The 22,088-nt window shown below is 53.6% G+C and overlaps 6 protein-coding genes across 6 annotated transcripts; 3 read left to right on the top strand and 3 right to left on the bottom strand.

The window, feature by feature from the left end:
- The first annotated feature begins 176 nt into the window (after positions 1 to 176).
- B0H65DRAFT_458212 (nucleotide-diphospho-sugar transferase) lies at positions 177 to 3,594 on the top strand. The gene is made up of 5 exons (XM_062826391.1): positions 177 to 635; positions 845 to 979; positions 1,047 to 1,631; positions 1,701 to 2,564; positions 2,653 to 3,594. Exons 1-5 carry the CDS (start codon positions 600 to 602, stop codon positions 3,100 to 3,102), a joined length of 2,070 nt encoding a protein of 689 aa, XP_062684837.1. The 5' UTR covers positions 177 to 599; the 3' UTR covers positions 3,103 to 3,594.
- Positions 3,595 to 6,337, bottom strand: B0H65DRAFT_458210 (Metallo-dependent phosphatase-like protein). The gene is made up of 3 exons (XM_062826390.1): positions 6,006 to 6,337; positions 5,337 to 5,933; positions 3,595 to 5,279 (listed from the first exon to the last, which is right to left on the bottom strand). Exons 1-3 carry the CDS (start codon positions 6,181 to 6,183, stop codon positions 3,916 to 3,918), a joined length of 2,139 nt encoding a protein of 712 aa, XP_062684836.1. The 5' UTR covers positions 6,184 to 6,337; the 3' UTR covers positions 3,595 to 3,915.
- Positions 6,338 to 7,336: 999 nt separating this feature from the next.
- Positions 7,337 to 12,272, top strand: B0H65DRAFT_568754 (uncharacterized protein; the record flags this gene model as incomplete). The annotated part of the gene is made up of 4 exons (XM_062830402.1): positions 7,337 to 7,584; positions 7,800 to 8,265; positions 8,328 to 11,144; positions 11,208 to 12,272. Exons 1-4 carry the CDS (start codon positions 7,490 to 7,492, stop codon positions 12,270 to 12,272), a joined length of 4,443 nt encoding a protein of 1,480 aa, XP_062684835.1. The 5' UTR covers positions 7,337 to 7,489.
- Positions 12,273 to 12,788: 516 nt separating this feature from the next.
- B0H65DRAFT_458197 (cytochrome c oxidase polypeptide 6, mitochondrial) lies at positions 12,789 to 14,524 on the bottom strand. The gene is made up of 5 exons (XM_062826389.1): positions 14,414 to 14,524; positions 14,115 to 14,300; positions 13,852 to 13,897; positions 13,576 to 13,693; positions 12,789 to 13,398 (listed from the first exon to the last, which is right to left on the bottom strand). The coding sequence occupies exons 2-5, from the start codon at positions 14,273 to 14,275 to the stop codon at positions 13,277 to 13,279; spliced, it is 447 nt and encodes a 148-aa protein (XP_062684834.1). The 5' UTR covers positions 14,276 to 14,300; positions 14,414 to 14,524; the 3' UTR covers positions 12,789 to 13,276.
- A 2,393-nt stretch (positions 14,525 to 16,917) lies between these two features.
- B0H65DRAFT_440409 (GNS1/SUR4 family-domain-containing protein) lies at positions 16,918 to 18,112 on the top strand (the record flags this gene model as incomplete). The annotated part of the gene is made up of 4 exons (XM_062825474.1): positions 16,918 to 17,340; positions 17,402 to 17,471; positions 17,531 to 17,743; positions 17,805 to 18,112. The coding sequence occupies 4 exons, from the start codon at positions 16,918 to 16,920 to the stop codon at positions 18,110 to 18,112; spliced, it is 1,014 nt and encodes a 337-aa protein (XP_062684833.1).
- Positions 18,113 to 19,733: 1,621 nt separating this feature from the next.
- Positions 19,734 to 21,195, bottom strand: B0H65DRAFT_124595 (uncharacterized protein). Its single transcript, XM_062820725.1, has 3 exons — positions 21,134 to 21,195; positions 19,914 to 21,036; positions 19,734 to 19,814 (listed from the first exon to the last, which is right to left on the bottom strand). The coding sequence occupies exon 2, from the start codon at positions 20,889 to 20,891 to the stop codon at positions 20,043 to 20,045; it is 849 nt and encodes a 282-aa protein (XP_062684832.1). The 5' UTR covers positions 20,892 to 21,036; positions 21,134 to 21,195; the 3' UTR covers positions 19,734 to 19,814; positions 19,914 to 20,042.
- Between the last annotated feature and the right edge of the window lie 893 nt (positions 21,196 to 22,088).

Raw genomic sequence — 22,088 nt, 5'->3', positions numbered from 1 at the left:
AGATGAGGCGGGGGGCTCCGAGAAGGATCCTGGTTCGGGCAGCGCTGGGCAAGCAGCCCCTCGCAATGGTTCGTTCCCCAGAGCGTTCCCAATGTTGCCCCGCCTGATGATGGCATTGAGTGCGCAATGTACTGTGTACGTACCTGCTTCGGTTTGTCCAGAATCCTCCTTCGCTCCTCGTCGATGGGTGCAGCGCTTCCACTTCCCGCCTTTCCACCCAGCCAGACGAGATGGAGGTGGAATCCAAGCTCCCAAGTCGTCAGATCACCATGCTTGGGGCTCTTTCGTCTGTGCCTTACTCCCACCTACCTCTTCGACCATCTCGGCCATCCCAGACTAACCTTGCAACCTCTTGACCTTGCCACACTGCAGCCTCTTGTGTTCTGATATCTTCCGTATCATAGTCTTGTCGCCAAGTTTATTTACTTATAACACCGCTTGCCTTGCTCTCCCCACTTGTGTGATTGCTCATTCTCTTCTCTTCAAGCGTCAGTAAGCACCAAGCAACCACGAAGCAAGCCTTTGAACATCTGCCATTTTTGCTATTCTCCGCCGCCCAAACCCAACAGTCACAGCTCGAACCTGTGTGATTGTCCAAGATGGCCATCACTAAAGGAGAGGATGTGTATGCTAGTGTAAGTCTTCTCCTCCTTGTGATCCCATTGTCTCTCCCCTTCCGGCACTATCCATGTTATGAGGTTGGCGGCACTTGGTAGTTGGTGCTCGCGCATCTAAGAACTGGCGCATTGTCCAATCGCAGTCTCTGCCTTGCAGTGCGCCTGTCGCAACCAAACTTAGACACTCCGGCCAAGGATCGCAACAGCTGACATGTTCTTTCGAATAGCTTCTCTTGAACGACGCATACCTTCCCGGCGCTCTTGTCCTTGCGCACTCGCTGCGTGATTCCGGCACCAACAAAAAGCTCGCTATCTTAATCACCCCCGAAACCGTCTCCAACGAGGTTGTGGAACAGCTCCAGGTAAGCCTGTCAACCACACAGTCCGATTCCAACCCCCAAGCAGAACGCATGGCTAACTCCCGGCAAGACCGTTTACGACTATGTCATTCCCGTCGAGACGATCCAGAATGACCGGCCGGCCAACCTGTTCCTCATGAACCGCCCCGACTTGCACTCGGCCTTCACCAAGATCAACCTCTGGAAGCAGACCCAGTTCCGCAAGATCGTCTATATCGATGCCGACGTTGTCGCTTACAGGGCTCCCGATGAGCTCTTCGACCTCCCTCACGCCTTCTCCGCCGCTCCCGATATCGGCTGGCCCGACCTGTTCAACACTGGTGTCATGGTTCTGTCGCCCAACATGGGTGATTACTACGCCATGTTGGCCATGGCCGAGAGAGGAATCTCGTTTGACGGTGCCGATCAGGGTCTCTTGAACATGCACTTCAGGAACACCTACAATCGCCTGAGCTTCACCTACAATGTTACGCCCTCCGCCCACTACCAGTACATTCCGGCCTACAAGCACTTCCAATCGAGCATCAACTTGATCCACTTCATTGGCTCAGAGAAGCCGTGGGTTCAGGGTCGCACCCAGACCACCGGGAGCAGCACCTACGACGAGATGATCGGTAGATGGTGGGCCGTTTACGATCGCCACTTCCGCGGCAACGTGAGTGTCCCAACTGCTTCCCAGACGACCCGTCTTTTAATCAACGATATACTGACCTAAGCTCAACAGTCGAACAAGACTACCGATGTTGTTCAGAAGTTTGTAAAGGGTGAACAACAACAGCGCAACGTTTCTTTCCAGATCCCTCCCAGCCAGAGCCACAACACGCAGAGCCAGAGCCACAACACGCAGAGCCAGAGCCACAAGACACAGAGCCAGAATACCCATAGCACCTACACCAGTCACGGAGCATCCTGGGACGCTTCAAGACACTCTCCTCCGGCTGGCTCCAGGCCGGAAGCTGCCAACTTCCCACAGACGCACTATACGATGTCCTCCAACACCCAACAGTTTGTCCCGCCTGCGCGGTATCCCAGTCCGCCCAAGGACATGTGGTACAAGGTGCCCGAGGCGGCGCCCACTCAGGAACCCGCCCCAATCTTCCCCTGGGAGAAACAGGCACCTGCACCCACTAGGGTCTTCGCGGAACCACCTCCTGAGCAGCGAAAGCCCTCAGTTGCGTCAATTGCGACGCCGTCCGCAACGGCGTCAGTTACAGCATCGCCCACCCTTGAGCCGAAGAGCGAGGCTGTCACCCCTACAACCCCTTCAAGTTCCAACCCGTGGACCTCTTTCACAACTAGAGGAAATGCATGGGATGATGTACCTGAAATCAACCGATATGTCGACGCCTTGCAGAAGCACCGCCGCTCCGGAAGCAAGGGCTCAGCGGCAGCCACTTCGAGGCCGACCAGTCCTGGTCGCGCTCACAGCAGATCTAGGAGAAGCTCTAGAGTGACTGACTTCCCGACCGAGGATGACCGTCCAAGCCTTCCTGTCACCCCCGCGCCCATCCAAGGACCGAGATCTTCGAGAGGTGAGAATGAGCGGCAGTTCCCTGCTGCCGCCGGCGTACCAGCGCAATCCGAATGGGTATGTATACATGCATGCATAAGAAGTTGCTAATTTCCAGCAGCCTCTAACACCCTTGTGGTTTGGCTAACAGAAATGATGATTACAGGATCCCGCAATCCAGCTCGAGAAGCTGGCGAGACACCAGCAAGAAACGTTGCAGAAGCTCGGTGAGCGTCCTGCTTTTGGGGGATTGGCAATTGGGACAGCGGGTAAAGAGATCCCGGCTCGCGCACTTCCCTTTGGGTCCGAAGATGCAAGATCGCCAACTTATGTTGCCCAGTTCCCGTCGGTGCTTAGTCCGAAGCCGTTGAGAGCGAGTACAACCGGAACGAACTCGGTACGCAGAATCTTGACGATTGACGAAGAGGGAGGGAACGTGCCACTGACGACTACCGAGAAAAAGACCCCGAGCCCGCTGCCCACGCAGCCAAGTGTGACCATCGCCCCACCGAGCTATCAGGGACCAGGTGCGGCTTTTGAGAAGGGGGATGACTTCCCGACTCATGAGACGCCTGCGCTTCCGACGGAGGAGGAGAGAGATGTCCTTGAGACGTAATCAACCACATTGACCTACAACCAGGTACAAACAACACATCGTTGGCTTGACTGCTGATAATCAAAATTCAGTGTACAACTTCCATGGGGGTGTATTCTTACCGGTGTACAAAAGCTCAAAACTGGCGGATATCAAAAGGACAACTGGGAGGGGGTGGTTCTGGAACTGGAAGGGCGTGGCGATTCTCTTTTCAGTTGACACCGGTTGTGTGAATGGGGGACAAATCTGAATCTGTGCATCGAAGGAAGGCTTTCTGCTGGTGGATGCTGGACACAAAAGAACCCGGTGAATGCAGTCATGCTTGAACCGGGTTCAAAGTTTGGGAACAGCGATTTTTGGGCTTGGTTGCGGCATTCTGTTTCCTTATACCTCTCTGTTGTTTTGCTCATGATTAAATGATAGACTTGTATTTCTTTTTCAGCCCATTTTTGACAGGATCTACGTGTACCCACCAATGCTATAAATGCCAATAATTCCAAAAAGAATTCAGGCTGTTCAGTGCTGCTGTGCTTGTGCTATTCCATTCTTCGGCGAACCTCACCGTTATCCTTCAGAGTGGCTGGATATGAGTGGGGCGAACCTCAGGGGTAAGTAAACAAACCAACTGTGATGCCAAGAATGGGCGTTCATAGTACCTCGCCGTTGGCTTCAACCTCGCAACTCCCTTTCAAGCCATGTTGTGTACAAATACCCAATGATTTTTCCGTTTCCCGTTTTTAAAGTCACTCATTCTGCCTCCTAATAATTCCCTTGCTTTCCCCAAAACAACATTCTAGCTACCCGGCCTCACCACAAAGAGTCAAAGACACTGCCTTACTGCACACTCCCATACCCCGACTTACACTGCTTGCCCAGCGCCGTACTCCCACTGCGCATATAGCAGATCTTCGCCTTGGCACACTCTTCCGTCTCACACTTCTTACTCTTGGCGCTACTCTTCCCCTGATACTGCGTAAACAGCTCAACAAGCGTCCTATTCCGTTCCATCGCCTCCGTAACCCCATGCCAGAACGTGGCATTAAGCGGTGCGTCGCTCGGCCAGTTAACCGCCGGCCCGTAGGTAGCTCGGGTCGAGTACTCGAGTTTGAAAACGGGCCCTTCCCCCTCCTCTCCTTTTCCATCAGAAGCAGATGATGATGATGATGAAAGGTTAGTAAACGTCCCAACATCACTATAAAACGTATAAGCCTCCATAACCTCCCAACTACCCGTATCAACCTCATACAACCTATACCCGCTATTCAGATTCTGCAACGGCGTCAAACTGGGGCCAACCCACCCCGTCACCAACGCGTTTTCCCTAGTTTGCGCCGTGCCGTTATTCCGATAATATACCGTCGCCTGGTCCTCATGCGAGTGTCCAAAGAAGATGTTCGCAATCACATGCGGACTGTACCTCTCCACAATCTGATAATAGTAATCCGCGCTATTGGGCATCGCGCTCCCGCCGTCCCAGCCGGTAGGGATGTGCGCCACGATCCAGACGCGCTGCCCTGCGTCCTCGGCGGCTTGGAGTTCGGAGACGAGGAAAGAAAACATGCCGCTGTAGTCGGGGTTGGTGGAATTTAAGAGGGCGAACGGGTTGTGCTGGTAGTACAGGTCGCTGTTGAGGGTGATTACTTTTAGGTTTGGGTAGTGGGGAGGGGAGATGGCGTAGGCGGCGTAGTGGGTTGAGGCTTGGTGGGCGACGGAGGAGGGGAGCCAGTTGTAGTGCGCCCAGAGGGAGGAGACGTGGGCGTAGTTCCAGGAGAACTGGGAACCCAGGGTGGAGTTGCCGCCGTCGATGGCGTGGGGTGCTTCGTAGTCGGCTGGGGTTGTGTCGTGGTTCCCTAGAGCAGTGTAGATGGGTCCACCAATGTAGGCTTTGAACATGTCCCAGATGGCAACTTCGGTGGCCTCAACGTAGGCGCGCGAAGCCTGGTTCTCGTCGTCGTGGGCGACCAAGTCTCCTGTGTAGAGGGAGAAGGCGGGCGGGTTCTTCGCGGAAGTGCCCGTCAAGGGACCGATGGATTGCAGAGCGGCCAGGGCGAGGTAGAAAGGGGAGTCGCACTTGTAGTAGCCGAAAAGAGGAGCCGATACGGAGATCTCGGGGACCGTACCGTTTGCTGGTGGTTCAGAGTACCTACAGCACATGTAGGATGTGCAGTTTGCTTCAGATCCAACGCTGTATCGAGGGTCTAAAGGGTTGATTAGCATGGCGATCAAGTAGCAAATGGTTCAGTAGGCCGTCTCACCAAGATGTAAATCAGATAAGTGCAACACCTTGACCTTCTTCCCACTCCGACGAGGCTCAGCAGGCTTCTTAGGCTTGGGCTTGGGGAATTTGGCCTTAACGGATTGTACAGTGGGATACTCGCAGGAGCCCTTGTGTAGATACGAGCAGATGTATTGGCCATCGAGTCCTGCTACATCGGCATTTGCGAGTATCTGTGCCCACGAAGCGCCGGACCCGTTGGGGCCATATGTAAGTTCGCAACTGCTGTATGTGCTGAACTTGAGCGAGTGACATAGCGATACCATGCCGGTTGGAAAGTGAGTCGGAGCCAACTTTGCTACCATTTGGCCCACCGCCAGGGCGGCAACGCACTTGGAGCATGTATTCGATGCTCCGGTGTTGTTGCTCTCGAAAATTCGCAAAATCTCAGAGACAGCTGCTGACACGATAGCCTCACCAGTAGCATCTGAGAGATTGGCTATAGGCTGGGGAAAGATCACCGGGTCGTCATTGGAATCCGGGACGTGCTTCGGGTCCGTAAGATTGAATGGGAAAGTGGTGTTCAGAACAGGATCGTATAAGACGGGTTGTGGCTGATTCGTCGGACCTGGCTTGACTGGGACATTGACATGGAGAGTTAGAGGATGCTCTTGGTCGTCGGGATAAGGCGTTCATCATGTCATCTCACCATAGTAGCTTGAGAACACCGAGGTTGGGAAAGCGGCAGGAATAGTGAAAGCAGAGACAGAGCCAGGATAAGAGGCATCGTCTTGATGGTGTGTTGGAGGTGTTGGAGGTTGTTTTGGATGAGCAAAGGCTGGCGCGACGGCCATCGCCATCACAGAGCACCAGAAGAGACCCATCATGATGGATGACCGTGAGAAGCAAGAAGCTACTATGGGCTCTGACAGAAGAGCACCCAGCGATGTTTCTCTTGAGCTTCACCGACACTGGAGGGACATCCACGTATTTATGTGGCAGGAGGCTGGAGAAAATTCGTAGCTTCCATGGGCATTGAATGCAACGAAATCTACCTCCAACCGAAATAGGAAGTTCGTTTTCTCAATTGGTGTAGATCCACAGATTTCGACTTGTTAATATCGAGGTACCAAGGTGGTACCGGTTCTCCTACCCCTCCTAGCCTATGATAATGACCCCTGATTTGTGACGTAAGTGTACCCTGCTCCTTATCACTGCCGTGTGTTCCGTGGGACATGGTGATCTTGAAGAAGCTGGGGAAGCTTACTTCCGAATTAACACGTTCAGAATTGTCGATATCCAATTGGGTGTGAGTGATGAACATTGTTCGCAGACCTCCGACCTCCGAGTGTCCAACCTCCAGCCTACATTTTCACCAGAATAGCTTCTTTGAGTTGAACGTGAACCACGGCAGGCCATTCCTTCAAGTTCTGCTTGGATAGCTCGACACAAGCAGAACAGGGTGGCCTATAGGTAGAGCACGGCATCGAACGAGAGACTGCGAGGTTGAACCTCTATGCTAGAGTTCGCAAGCAAACATGGAGGATGTTTCGCGAGGACGACACAGCTCTCGATTGGCTGGCTTATGCTGTTGATGCGCAACATAATATCAAAAGTCCCGAGTTGATATCCCCTTGGACAATACCGCGTCCTCATCGTTTTTAGACCGACACATAACCGCCAAAACCTATGACTGAGGTGAGAGTAGAGTGAGAGCATTCGACTGTCAGATACACACCGGTCTCGGCAACTTTGCCCACGGCAACGCTCAGGGCAGTGAGTGACCACTTGGGTGGTTGGTACAAGACCAGTGAAGTGCATGACCAATAGAGACCATGTTGCTGGGTCTTCCATCTGATGTTGCGGGAGGTTCTATTCAGCGAGGTGAATGGACAATAGAACTTATCGCAAAGGCCCAGCCTCTGCCGCAGTGATTCATTTGATCTCGGGGCTGCGAGATGTTTCGGATGGAAACAAAATGGGCTTACCTATTGTCTCTGCCTTAAAAATGCGGTTGAATAGGATGCGACTTGGGAGAAGTGACAGTTAAAAATTCAATGAGAATCGTGAAGCCATACTTTTCTTCTCCCTTCTGTCTTCTGCTCTTCCAAACTCGTCCAACTTTGGGATTGAACGTTCACAACAGAGCAGACGAAAACAACAACTTGAGACCGCAACAACAAGCAAACAACAATGTCCAAGAGGAAGACTCGAGACTTGGAACCTCAAGTCGTCAGTCCAAAGATGGCGCCAACAACCAGCAGGAAGAGTTCGCAGGAATCGTCAAAGTAAGTGTCGAAGCTATTCGCATGAGGATGTTGTTGAGAGAAAGATCAACAATGATTCAGAACGCAATCAATCGATGGCATGGGCCCGCCAGTTACAGTGGCTCAGTGGCTACTGACAGCGGAAGGCTGGCCAATCATGGTGCCTTCTGTGGTGGAGTTGGGGCTTGATAGCACTATTAGCGGCTACGAACAGTGGCTGACTTGTGTCTAAGCAGTGCGGCTGCAGGAGGCCATGTCAGCCTTGCCGAACCATTCGCGGTCAACCACCAGGACCGAAACAACGACGACGCAGTCGCCGCCCACGAATCTTGGAGAAGAAAGCTCCATAAGAACGCGAGACGAGCCGCCGAACGAGTCGGATTGTCTCGTCTCAAGTCGAACCGTTCACAGCGCACCGCGAACAAAAGCGCGCCGTCAGATCCGCCCTTGACACCTCTCAGGCGCAGCAGCCGTGTCCCTGCCCCCAACAAGGACACCCCCAACAAGGACACCACCGACAAGGTCATGCCCAGAGGGCGCCGTGGAAAGTCAACCAAGGCCAAGAAGCCGAAGAAGGAATCGTCCGAGACATTCTACTCTGTCCGGCGCATTGCTGGGGAGAAGACCGAAAAGGGCCGGCTGTTCTACCTGATCGACTGGGCCAACGACCCCGTCACTGGAAAGAGCTACGATCCGACCTGGGTATGTTTTGACTCCATGTTATGTGCTCACACGCAGTACACTAATCATCACTGCGCTTACAGGAACCAGCTGAATACGTGACCGAAGCTGCAGTCGCTCATTGGGAGTTGACCAAGGACAAGGCGCCGCAAAGCGACGACGACACCGAGCAAGAGAACAAAGGCCAGGACGAGGAAGACGAGGAGGACGAGTTGCCAATCGTTCACCGCCGCCAGAAGCGCAAACTCTCGCTGGATCGAGAGGAAGAGCAGCAGCCGCAGAAGCGAGCTCGGACCGCCGGCACGCAGGAGGACAACACGGGCGCCAATCCTCGCGTTAAGCCCGTCAAGATTGCTGTTGAGATTCCGCGCGAACCCACCGTCGACCCGTCCGATTTCGTACCTGTCATTGTTTCATCGCAAGACAGTTCCCAGCCCGCCTCGCAGCATCAGGAACCCGCAGCGTCAAAGGAGATCAGCCAACGGACGATTCCCGACTCGCAAGCCGTGGGTGATTCCTTGCCATCCCTGCTGCAGGAAACCCAGAAAGAGCCAGACCTTCTGCCCGAAGACGAAGTTAGCGACTACCATTCAGCGGTGGAGGATCCGGACTCTGAAGGCGCTGCTATTCCGTCTTCCTCCTTTGCGTCCGCCCAGGCTCAGTCGACGCAGTCTGGGGCTGTGATTCCGTCCAGACAGATCGAAGATCACTTGGAGGTTGAACCCCAATCCATCATCTCCTTCGACGACCAGCAAACCGCAGCTGAGAAGGCCTCGCCCCAACAGGACCTGGATTCGAATCTGAGCAGCTCCCCGCCTGGAAGGTTCTTGACACAGCTCGATTTCGATTGGTTATTAGCAGAGACGTCGTTGTCAACGTCGGGAGTTATCGTCTCAACTAGCCAAATCGTGAGCCAAAACCCCGACAACCGCAGCCAGGGCCCCGCGAACGACAAACCTGACACCACAACCACTACCCACACTTCGCCCCAAACCTCAAACAGCGCTCCTTCGCAGGCCGCCCAGGTTCTGCTCCCTTCAAGCAGCATTTCACAGCAACTGCGCAGCCAAATCGAATTCACCAGCTTGATCGAGAATTCTACACAATCCGAACGGGCGGCCCACCACAGCCAGACCGACAACGACATCGTTCCGGCCACCCTGCAAAAAGAGGTCAGTGGCACCAAAGAGTCGCCAAGTGGCATCAGAGAGTCGCCAGCATCACCACACATGATACTGCGCACACTCGACCTAAACCAGCCCACTAAGCAGCCGCACTCTGACAACACAAACAGAATCGATAATCCGAACACCCCTCCCCGTTCTTCTTCTTTGTCAACACCCCACACACCTAATCAAAACGAAGACTGCGAGACAGCTAACTTCAGGATGGACGACGCGTTCCCGACGGAGACGCCCCAGCTCTCCGCAACGGAGACGCTGCAACGGTTGCGAGACCAGATTTACGGCAAGCAGTCCGATGAGCCATCCACACTCTTAACCTCACCAGCGTCGCATCTCGACCTCCACACCACCCAACCTGAGCAGCAGGAACAACAGCCGGCCGTAATCTCACCTGTCGATGTTTTCCCAGCGCCTCACCCTGATCCGGCGGATCCGTGGGAGATTCAGCCATCAGGCAATATTCTTCACAGCATCGATCCGAGCCCTGGGCTGCATCCGGGGTCAGTCATTTCCAACGGTGAGACCATCTCTGCTGTTGAGCAGCTTAGACGTAGTCTGGGACTCCCATTCACTCCCAACGCCCCACACACAGAGCTCGATATCTCCCCCGAGCCGGTGGAAACCCACGACCATGTAGCTTCGGACGAGATGCCTGCAACTATTGCTCCTTCTGAGTTGGATGTCTCAACCGGCCACGATGCACTACCGTCTCATGAACACGTCGATTTCGAACAGAACAACGACGACATGTCTCACACATCTCGGAACATAGACTCCGAGGAGCCCGAGGAAGAATCGGACTTAACCGAGTTTCTGGTCACCCTACCGATGGCGGCAAATTCTCGTCCTCAGTACCTCGAAACGATCGACAAGAACAAAGCTGCCATGGAGGAATTTTGCCAGGCCTTCAGCGAGTCTCATCCGGCGATGCCCAACGACTCTCTCACCGCAAAGATTGACTCGCTATTCCAGCGACTGGCTGATCTCTGCGACTTACCAGCCTACGCGGACACCATACCGGCGATGACGCCCACCGAGATGATGAAGCACGCGACGGGAACAAACACCAAGTTTTCTTTCATCTATGAGTTTCTCCACCTCGCTCGTGATTTGAATCTCCGAGTTCTTATCCTCTGCCGACCTGGTAGGACATTTGATTACTTGGAAGCCGTGGTTTCTACACCTGGTTTCAACTACAATGTTCTTGGGCGTGACGAACCAACCCCGTCTGATGAGGCTTCCGACGGATTGTGGGTGGTTCTGGCTTCACCAGACCAGGATTTGTCCGCCGTCCGTGGACCTATCGATGTGGCCATCAAATATGATCACGAGACGAGGTCAACCAGACTGCCGCCCGGCTTAGTTCCTGTTGTCTTGTCTCTCGTAGTCTCCTACAGCCTAGAGCACGTTGACCTTCAACTCAACCAGATGGAACATGGTTTGAGCGGCTTGGAGAAGAAGAACGCCCTTACCCTGGCGATTGATACTCCAACGGCGAGAAGGCTGTTCGTAAGCCCACCAGATGAAGGGCATGAACCGCACAAGGCCGCCGAGCTTTTCGCCTGCTTTTTGCAGAACCCCGATAATGATCTATCCTGGGACCCGCAAGTTCTCCCTGCGGATGTCTTCGATGGCTGGTTGAGCTCGCAGAACCGTATGGAGTCAGCTCAGCATGTACTTCCTTCAAGAGATGCCACTGGCCGTAAGCGCCACTTGGTAAGTGTCGGAACCCCAACCAGTTCATCATATCTCAGGATTAGCTCACTAACCGGAACACAGGACGTAGTTGATGCTGGCACGCCAAAGCGAGCCAGGCTTTCTCAGACCCAGACTCCTCGGAATAGCACACCATCCCAGATGACCGACTTGCTGAGAAGTACTCTGGAGAAATACCCCGGTAGGCCGGCAACACAGTTCATGGAAGTTTCGGTAGAGCAGCTTGAAGCTCTGGCCTTCAAGATCTTCGAGCTGGAGTCAGATCTTGAACGAGAAGCCAGTGACGAGAACCGAACCCGACTGCTCGCCAGGAACCTCGGCGTCGAACTGGCGTCCTACAAGCGCACGGTGGAAGTTCTACAGCCCAAGTACACCGAAGCGCTCCACGACCGCAGCACCTTCGAGAAGACTTGCAAAAAGGCAGTCGACGAAAACGTAGCAGCGCAAAAGCGGCTCGAAGCCAGCAAGCACGACCTAGACACCGCCAAGGCAGAAATCAAAGCCTCGGAAGCCAAACTAGCCGCTGCCAACTCGCAACTCGCCAACTCATCCAACCCAGACCTATCCCGTCTCGCCCGCGCCGAGAAGGAGCTAGAGGACACCAAGACCAAACTGGCCGCTCTCGAGAAGCGCCTGGCCACCACGACCAACGAGATGGAATACAGCCGCTCCGCCTACCAAAACGCATCCAACGCGCACACCGAGCTGAACAACGAGAACCTCGCCCTGAAGCGCAAGATCGAGGAACTCCAGCGCAAAGCCGACGAAAACGTCGTCAGAGTCAACCAGATCAACTCCGACCAGGAGAAGAAGTTCCTGGGCAAACAAAACGACGAGTACCGCGCCATGATCCGCGACCGCGAGCGCGAGCTGGAGACGGCCCGCGCCGAGCTGAGACATCTCAAGAGCGGAAGGCGCGAGACCCGCCAGGCTAGTGTCCCGCGGAGTCCGCGCACGACGACGGGCATCATGAGTCCCAGGACGACGGTCGGACGTAGAAATGCCAATACGGATACAGCAGCAAGTAGTCGGGGCAATAGTCCTGCGCCGGGTAATGCTAGCGATGGGAACGGGAACGGAGGAGGAGGGATGAACTTTAATCCCCGGTGGGGGCACCTGCGTGATTAGGACGTGACGACCAGGAGCCAGAACCGGGACCAGAACCGGGACCAGAACCGGGATCAGAACCGGGACCAGGACCGGAGAGCGAAATCGATGGGTGTTTGAAAGAATGTCTGTTGCTTGACTACTGCTGCTGCTGCTGCTGCAGTTTTCTTCACGGTAGCAGGAAAAGACAACGACTGAGATTGGGGTTTTGTCTTTCTTTGACAACGGTGGAATGGTTATTTGCTTATTGCTTTGTCACACATTGGCTATTTCCTTTTTTTCTTTTGTGTTTTCTACAGCCAACAGGGGCTTTTACACAATACCCGTCTCCCTTAACACACGGCTCATTAGATTAGTTGTTTATCGCTTTCATATGGTTTGAGGCACGATGGTGCTGGGACATCGGCAGCCAGGATGCATTTGCGGCGGGTTGAGGGATGCATATGGAAGAGGTTGAGGCACTTGGCGCATTCGGGTTATCTTCTCTAGATACTCTATAGGGAAGCAACACAAATTTTTTAGAGATTGTGAAGATGAGCCAGCTGAGTGAGAAAGGTTAACCAGCATCTGAGTTTCGTGAATTCTACGGTTGCTCTCATCACTGTCTTGTGAGGACATCTATCTTGTTACTCTTCAAGGTCACGGTGCGTGCAATATATCATCCAAATACATAAGTGACATGACCAATTATTATCGTATCCAGCTTTGCAGATAAACAGGTTGAACTCGTTCGATTCATCTCTCTAAGCCCCTCCTCGGATATACTACGCTCTTATTTCCCGTAATAAGAGTCTCTGGTCAAAGAAACATGTACAGTATCAGGGAGGTAGCGTATAGTGCTCTCTTATTTAAGTTCCAAGCACACACACGTACGCCTTCCCCTTTCACACAATCCCTCCTCTCTCTCTCACCTCGTGGCTCTCATTTTCCCCTCTCTTCCACTTCAAAGATTCTGGGAGGGTAATTGATGGGTCGTTTGAATGGTGATTCCTCATGGCAGCTTCTAAATTACGTTGATCCTAAATTTAGTTGGCCTCCTCGGGGTAGAGGTCCTCCTTGAGGGTGATGCCGAGCTCCTCGCGAAGGGGCTTGAGCTCAGCGAGGTACTGCTCGTACTGGCCCTTGTTCTCAACCTTGGCCTTGATGCCTGTCATGAAAGCAGCTCGTTGTCAGCATGGTTCTGGCTCGTCAATACTGCTGTGTCGCCCCCTATCCGCTCGAATATTCCAATACATTGGTATTGGCGCATAGACTTTGGTCGTCGATGGCTGCGATGTGCAGTTTTCGGTGGCGGCAGTGATAATGCTAGGACGGGGTCTCTTACCCTCGAAGACGCGGACAGCGGTGGGGAAGTCGTTGACGCGGCGGGCAGCCTTGAGAGCAGCGGCGAGAACGGAGGGGGAGGGGACGAGATCGTAAGCGAAAGCGTTGTTCAGGTTGCGCTAATTTCGGTATGGCAGCGTCAGTCACCAGTCTGTTCCTTTCCTTGCTCCTGTCCCACCAGTTGAACCATTATCCTTCGATCGAGGATGCAAAGGGTGCGTCGTCGAGTCGGCTGTGGGAATCGAGGTGGGACGGGCGCATGGGAGGTGGTGCATACCTGAAGCTCGAAAACATCCTGGACGGCGTCAAACTCCTTCTCGTAGCTGTTGGAAAAGGCGCAGGTTAGGAATTGGGGTGTTCTCGAGGGCGCATAGAGGTATTGAAGAGGTGGCCCTGGCTGAGGCTGAGGGGGGAAAGAGTCGGAGGCATCACGTCATAGTGAAGCCGAGCTAGGACAGGCAGGTAGCTAGCTCGGGCCTGGGACCTCGGGAGCTCGGAGAGGCAGTAGCTTCCCGGCCGGGATGCCGGGGCAAGACTCACCGGGCAGTGAACTCCTCGAAGGTCTCCTCCTGGTGCTCGGAGCGGAAGCGGCTGGAGGTGCTGAAGAGGCTGACGCGGGCGGCGACGGGCTGGGGGCGAGCGACGGCGCGGAAGAGGCCGGCGGAGGGGCCGCGGACGGCAGTGCGGAAGAAGGAGGCCATTGCGACGGAGGGATGGAGGGGGCTACTAGAGATGAAAATTAAGAGCACACGGTAAGAAGCTGGAACTGTAAAGCGAAGAAGACCGGGGGGAAGAAAAGGCAAGGCGGTAATTGGCGGCGGAGACGGAGGAGCACGCACGTTACGTAGAGGGAGGTACGGTAGCTGAGATGATGGTCTCAATTGATGCTAACGAGGTCGAGGTTCGATGGTGTGCGTCGTAAATGCTTGTCAACCCAAGTGGAAGTCTCCGGTATTGCACTGCATCGAACCATTCGAATACTTCGGCTATGTCTTTTTCGCTTAGCTGCCTAGCTGTGTTTTTCCCGCCCTCGAGGTACCTCTGGACAAGCCACGGAGTGGTCAGTGCACAAGCTCTCCAAGCTCACCTTAACCAATTCGTACATGAGCTTGGTATGCAATTGGACGAACAACAGTCCACTTTTCCGCACCAGCAGTGGCTGAAGTGGCTGAATGGTCTCTTTAACTTCATAATGAGGCTAATATCGAGTCCAACAACGGGGGGACATAACGCCTCACTACAGCTATGATGCAACCAGTGCGTTTTGCTCATGTCGGTCTTTGACACAAGTGGTTGTCCGTGTTGCGGATATTCGATCCAACTCATCGTCATATTGACCTTGTTAACCCTTGTGTCTTTTCTCTTTTGATCCTTTGATTCGTGAATTTCTGAAACAGTAGGCTGGAGATTTGCGGATATATCATCGTAAGAATCCGACTGCCAACCGGATGTTTTAACCGGCACATGATCCGTCATCTCAGAATTCATGTCTCGTGTGTGCGGGTGGATGAGTGATGGGCCGGTGAAAGCCAGGAGTCCGGAGAGAACATAGAAAACGCGCCTAGAAGCATTGGTGGGTTGGGGTTGTTGAACAGGCGAGAGCCGCGAGACATCAAACATGGACTCGTCTGAACGACCCGAGTCTTTATCTCCGCTGGTTAATGTCTTACCGTAGCACCAATCGTTGAAGGGCAAGCTATTCACCTTCTCTTATAGACACAGTTGGTCCGGGTTCACCTAGCCGTATGGACGTCTTCATATCAACCCCATTAAGATAGTTCTTGACAGCGAAGTTGTGAACGTCCTACCTCCATGAAACCTCGGCATAGACTCTACATACTCGTTCGATCAAGAGTTGGCCCGTGGCGGTCCGACAGTTGACGCTGCGCATGATGAACGAGGTATCCGATGTAGGGGGACCGTAGGTATTTGGTGGACCTCGAACGGCCTAGAAGGGTGTCCAGAGTCTCGAGTTAATTCTCGATCTCATCCATGTTTCAACAGGCATGGTGGTTTTTAGTAGCCCAGGACTGACCCCTTTTGATGGAGCCCCCGTTGAGTCGCACCGGAACAGGCACGAGACGCGATTGATGACGCGCTAAAATGAAAGTGAAGTTCTGCGTTGTTGAAACACACTGCAACCTCATTCGCCGTGTCCCTCCGGTGTCATCAGTTCGGTCATCACTCCTCAAAAACAGACTCGCTGGCGACGTCACAACCAGTGATGAGTGGCAGGAGCTATTCCGAGGTCTTGGGCCCGTACTGGTGCCGTACAACTGGATAGTTCGGCGCGGTGAGACGGAGATTCGGGACGTGATTGGGTGGTAAACGCTGCAATGGCAAATTGGGGGACTTCATGCAGGAACTGGAAATGAAAAGCCAAGTGTCGTTGAGGTCTATGAGGCTACGCGCGTCTGGGTGGCTACCCCTTTTCCACTTTGTTGACACTCACAGTGAGTGCCAGTCACCACTGCAGTGCCGTCCATGCGGCTGACTGCTGGAGTGCCATGGCCCCGGAGACCAGTGCACCACGGAAGTACCTGTTCCCTGCCCGGAATGGAAGGCCCGTGAATGGAAGTCACGGCCGTCAGCCTGGGAGCCTTGCCTCACTCTCAGCTGTCCTGTCCTGTGATGAGTGTCAGATTTCAGGTCAGGTTCCAGGTTGCCCGGGGATACTTGCTTTAAGAGGTGTTTATTGACTTTGACCCCGAGCATGGATGATGGATGTGGCCACCAGGAACTTGGCCACGTTGGACCTTGGAAAAGTCTACATGCTGCATCATGTCAACAAAGCCCGGTACTTTGAACTTCTACCATCAACATTTGAAGTCATTATAACCTGCTTTGGTTAATCATTCGCTCGCACAATCTTGATTTCTTCTTTAAATGACACTGATTGAATTAGGAACTTTATCCTTTCAACGATTCCAAATCCGTTGTTTCCAACGCTCATTTTTGGATGTACTACCTTATCGTCGGCATCCTGATCGCTGCGACCTTCAGAAGCTCACTGTCCGCCTTTCTGCAGAGGTACCACAAGTGGCTGCGTGGCCGATTTCTTGGCGGCGGATCTTGGGCCTAATCTCGACCAGTCTCCCCCGTGGCCCGCCCGCGGATTCCGAGCATCGAATACAAAAATCTTCCCGCCTTTGGTGCCTCGCCCGGACAAACACAAGTCCCTGAATTCCGTACGCGGAGCCCCCCAACCCCCTTTCCCCGTCGCGCGACGCTCCTCCACCTCCTCCCCTCCCTATATTGACCTCCTTCCCCCAGCACCTGTCCAGCTCGGCTCTCGATTGTTGCACAACAACTCTGTCAACATCTCTCACTGCGCGCATTCAAGATGGCGACCGCAAGCCCCGTGTCGTTCCTCGACAGCCTTCCCCGGCCCACCCTCGACCGCCCGTTCGGCATCCACCTATGGCCCATCTTCAGCAAGGCCTTTGAGGCCGTCGCCGGCTACCCTGCCGAGGACTTCAGATTCGTCCCCGGCCAGACGCCCATGTCCACTCTCAAGGAGACCAGCATCTTCATCGTCATCTACTACACCATCATCTTCGGCGGTCGCGAGCTCATGCGCAACCGCGAGCCCTTCAAGCTGCGCACGCTCTTCCTGATCCACAACTTCTACTTGACCGCCATCAGCGCTATCCTCCTGGCTCTCTTCATTGAGCAGCTTCTCCCCATTGTCGTTCGCGGCGGCATCTTCCATGCCATCTGCAACATCGACGGCGGCTGGACTCAGCCCCTGGTTGTCCTCTACTACGTATGTTGCTGCGGCTCACCGCCTGATGCGCTTCTGGGATCGGCAGACTAACATTGTCTAGTTGAACTACCTTACCAAGTACCTCGAGCTCCTGGATACCTGCTTCTTGTTCCTCAAGAAGAAGCCTCTCAGTATGTTACCGTTCCAGAAGAGATTGTCGCGTCGTACAACGATTTCTAACAATTTGCAGCTTTCCTCCACTGCTACCACCATGGCGCCACTGCTCTTCTCTGCTACACCCAGCTGATCGGCTCTACCTCCGTCTCCTGGGTTCCCATTACCCTTAACTTGACTGTCCACGTCGTCATGTACTGGTACTACTTCCAGAGCGCGCGTGGCATCCGTATCTGGTGGAAGGAATGGATCACCCGTCTCCAGATCATCCAGTTCATCATTGATCTTGGTAAGCACCTCTCCTCGTTCGCAATGGCCCCGTCACCCACGCTAACTCTTTACGCGCACAGGCTTCGTCTACTTCGCCTCTTACACCTATTTCACCTCGACCTACTTCCGCTGGATGCCCAATGCTGGCAAGTGCGCTGGCGAGGAGTTTGCCGCCTTCTCCGGCATTGGTATTCTCAGCTCTTACCTCCTCCTCTTCATCTCGTTCTACTTGGCCACCTACAAGAAGGACGCAAAGCGCCCCACTGCCCGCAAGTCTCTTCGCAGAATGAGCCAGGCCCCGTTGCCCGACCCTAAGGATATCGTCAGCGCCAAGGCTTCTGGCGCTCGCCCCAGCGGCGCCGCTACTGCCCGTTCCCGCAAGGCCTAAATCGTTGGCTAGAATGTGCAGTTACAGATCCCTCATGGATCGATCATACCAGAACGCTGCAAAGCGCCCAAATTCGTTCTTCGACAGCCATTGCTGGCTACGGTTTTCGAATTTATGACGACGAGGATGCCGTGCCCATGGAGGTACATGGCTCCGGATCATCTACCGGAAGACGCCTTCCGTACGATCCACCTCGACTAAAGATATTGTAATGATGGGTTATAAATGGGGAAACAAAAACAATGAGACGACATGGCTCGGAAAACTAATGACGACGTATGCTTGGGGCAACAGGCTGCCAATCGATGACAAACAAACATATCGGTTTCGTGGCTGGCACGGGTTGGAAGAATGCGTCTATCTCATGACACTAATGGGCGGATAAAAAGATCATGTATGACTGGGTTTTTTCTCGGTTGGCACCCTTCTCCCCCACCCTCTTTAGACGAGAGCAGCTTGGGTGGGGACTACTGGATATTCTGAACCGGTTCGCCAACTGGGCGATTTGGGGTTGCTCTTGGGCTTTGGGGGCTGGCAATGATGGATGGGCTTTGGAGAGTTCGACTCGACACCCATGGGTCGTCCGACTTCTTCCTCTACTTCTACTCTTTTCTTCCGCTGTCTTATACTTTTCTTCATCTTGTAATCCCTTTCCCCATGTATTATGCACGCGCGGACGGAGGAAGCAAGCCCATGGACGAGCCGGATCAACAAGCCCAGAAAGAGACATGCTGAGCATACGGACCTTAAACCTACATAGAAAACATAATGTTATTGTTATTGTACAACAAAAAAGACTTTAGTCTACGATTCGACATTGGTTGCGACAAACTGTCACTTGGGGACTTTGTTTCATATGGGTGGGGACTTTTGCGGGGTCGCGTTCACGCGAGTTCTGTTGATAAAGTCAGGACTGTTCCGTCTTCACTGCAGACCGGACGATATCGTCCCATCCGAGCCACTGCTTTGTCCATGACCTCCATGCGTTAACGCAGCCGTGATATAAAAAGCCCAGAAGCTCGACAACAAAGATACCACCGGATGAGCCGTTCGTATGGCGTAGGGTGCTTTTGGAAAAATTGGGACGAGAGCGAAAGATGAGATCCACTCAGCCATCTTGTCGTATTCGTCGTCCATCCGGCCCAAGAGCCAGGAGGTGGGGCCGGATGCCGGGGCCGGGACGGGACGGGACGTGAACGGAGTTGTGACGGGATAAGTGGGTCCATCAACGGAGTGAAGCCGATCATGAGGTGGGTCCGCCGTCCGACGAGTTGACCTTCGAGATTTCCTGATACATACAACAGAACTACTCTGCTTACCCTGAATGCTTGATTTGATTTATCGCATATGGTGGTTTGATGACGTTTGTGCTGCTTCCGGTCGGATTTGGCTTTCCAGTGAGCTTTTCCCATTTAGTACTAACTTCCGTTTCCCAACAACATATGGAAACAAGAGGAATGGCGTAGGTCTTGAATAGCACACACGTAGTCGGGATATGTTAGAAAGGACGAATTTTATCAAGTCGCTCAAATTAAATGCTTGATTTGTTCCCACCACTGTACGTCCTTAGATAGAGAGGCTTGTTTTCAAGCCTTCATATGGCCATCTATGTGGGATAAGATCAAGCTCCGCACGCGTGACCCTTGGACCGGAAGTCATTCTCATAGAGAAATAGCTGGTGACCGTTCGATCGCACAACTTGCTATTAAAAGTCAGTATGTGTATTCGCGCTGATGCATCACTGTTGTCTAGGTGGAGGATCTGCCCCGAAAGCAGACGAGGATAACGGTGAACCACCTACCATACAGCATGGATTGACCAGAATTTGGCCGTGAACGTGCAAAACATGAATACCCGGATCCTACTTCTGAATCCCTCTTCAGACACCTCCGCACGCCAAACTGGCTGGCTCTTCACAAAACGTTCAGCCCTAGACCTTGACGAAACGTCCTTGTCCAGCATCCCACCGCATTGCAGCGGAACCAGAGGTGGAGGACTGATATGGCTCAATACTAGCCTTGGCCGGATCAAGCCCGCACATGGCCAAAATGACCTTGCATGAGGGCTCCTCACTGTTGACATCGCCCACCCAGCCGATTCTGCCCTTCTCGCCCACGGGACCGTATGCCACCGCAGTCTGCAGGTGAACCCGCTCCGGGTCCCGACCCTCGGGGCCTCTGGCAAGCATCCCAGGCAGGTTCAGGATACCGCCCCCGTCATCCAGGTTGGCGTCGGGGACGTACCACCTGTGCTCGGTCCTCACCCCCGAAAGGCACAGCGACTTGACGCTGTACATAGTCTTAAGGCCGTTCTTGTTGCGATAGTCGAAGTGCGTGGCGTCGCGGATGCCGTCCGCCTTCTCGTTCATCACGACGATGTTGCGCTGGTACATGCCGCCCTTCCAGTCGGGGAGGCCAGAGACACGGAAGAACTCGTCCAGGTCGTCGGGGATGGCAAAGTTAGCAACTTGGCCGGTGAGCACGGCGGTAGCGCCGGTGCGGCGCAGGTAAGCGAGGACTTGCTCCCAGAGAGGAAGGTTCTCGGGAAGGGTGAGCGCGGCGTCGGTCAGGACGAGGGCGGAGTACGGCTCAGCATCCTCCTTAGAGAGGAGACGGGTGAGGGTGGCGGCCTTCTTGACGCGCTGGACAATGGCCAGCTCGAGCATGGGAGTCAGGAATTGGCTGACGATGTCGTCGAAGGACTCCAGATATTCGAGGGAGATGACGAGGATGCGGGGCTTTGGGGCCTCTTCGGCGTCCAGGTCAATGATATTGGCCATGGCTGGAGCTGAAGTTTCCGGAGAAGGTCAAGAGGATCAAGAGAAAAAATTGAGAGAGGGTGTCGTCGCTGGCCTTTGAAAACCGAGTCCTCTGCAAGTCACTAAAGTCTTTGGACGGCGTGTGAAGCGCTGTAGGACAGAGTGACTGCATGGGGGCCAATGTGTTGATATTAGCTTCCGAAGGCAACAGTCGTTTTGCGCGAAAAGGCGGGGAATCTGTTTAGGCTCAGGAAGAGAGAGACTCACCTGTCAAACAGAAAACCGGCGTAGAAGCTTCGTGTTTGGGAAGGTACAACAAATTCGTGACGTTATGAAGATATTTTGCGGCGGAAGTTGCGATCGGGGTTGATGCATCTACGGGTTACTAAGGTTATGCCTGCATTGGCCTAGGCTGGCCTAAGCTCCTGTACCTACAACTGTTGAGCATTTGGAAAATTATTGTATCTTCTCGTTCTCATATCGCTATCTGTCTTGCTGGCGCATCAAGCTTATCATCCATCTAACGAATGGTCAGTATACCTGCAGAATGGTGTTTGTTTTTGAGAAATCACCACCTTTGGGGGTGAAGGACGCAGAGGGGTACAGTACCTGTATATAATTACCTTACCTTTTAAGGTACTAGTGGCCGCATAAAATGCACAAACTGTGGGGTCTGGTTACACAATGAGCCGCGCTGTCAGAGTGCTTGAAACATTGCAGCTGTCAACCGAAAGGCAAAACAGTGGGAAGTCCAAAGAATTGGCAATGTGCTTGATTCTGATGCCGAGAAAAGAAGCCAGTGTAAAGGCTGGGGGTTGGCTGGGTTTATACCTTCTAGGTTTACACGATTCCTCATAGCCCACCAGACTTCCAATCGGCCGTCTGGCTTGTCTTTGGCGATAGCTTCCTTCTTCGAGGTATCCGGTTCCTTCTATACATATGATGGCCTCCTTCCATATCAACAGCGTCCTTCTTGCTCGCCGACCCCGCAATGCAGGTGTGGAGGATCGTGCAGGCAGGCATGCATCATCCCTCGGTTCTTCCAAAATGTATTGAGAGATTCAACCACCTTCCCAATCAGCTTGTTCGCAAACTTCATTGGTTTACAGGCCTGATATCGAATTTATGGACTCTTCTTCTCAAAGACAAGAACGCAGCTATTCAACCAAAATCCCAGGGCAACTGATAGCCAAAGCCTTCTCTTGTCTTTGTTGATCG

The sequence above is a fragment of the Neurospora tetraspora genome (assembly GCF_033439725.1).
Source record: "Neurospora tetraspora strain CBS 560.94 chromosome Unknown B0H65scaffold_2, whole genome shotgun sequence".
Taxonomy (NCBI): Eukaryota; Fungi; Ascomycota; class Sordariomycetes; order Sordariales; family Sordariaceae; genus Neurospora; species Neurospora tetraspora.
This window is presented reverse-complemented; position numbering and strand designations above follow the sequence as displayed.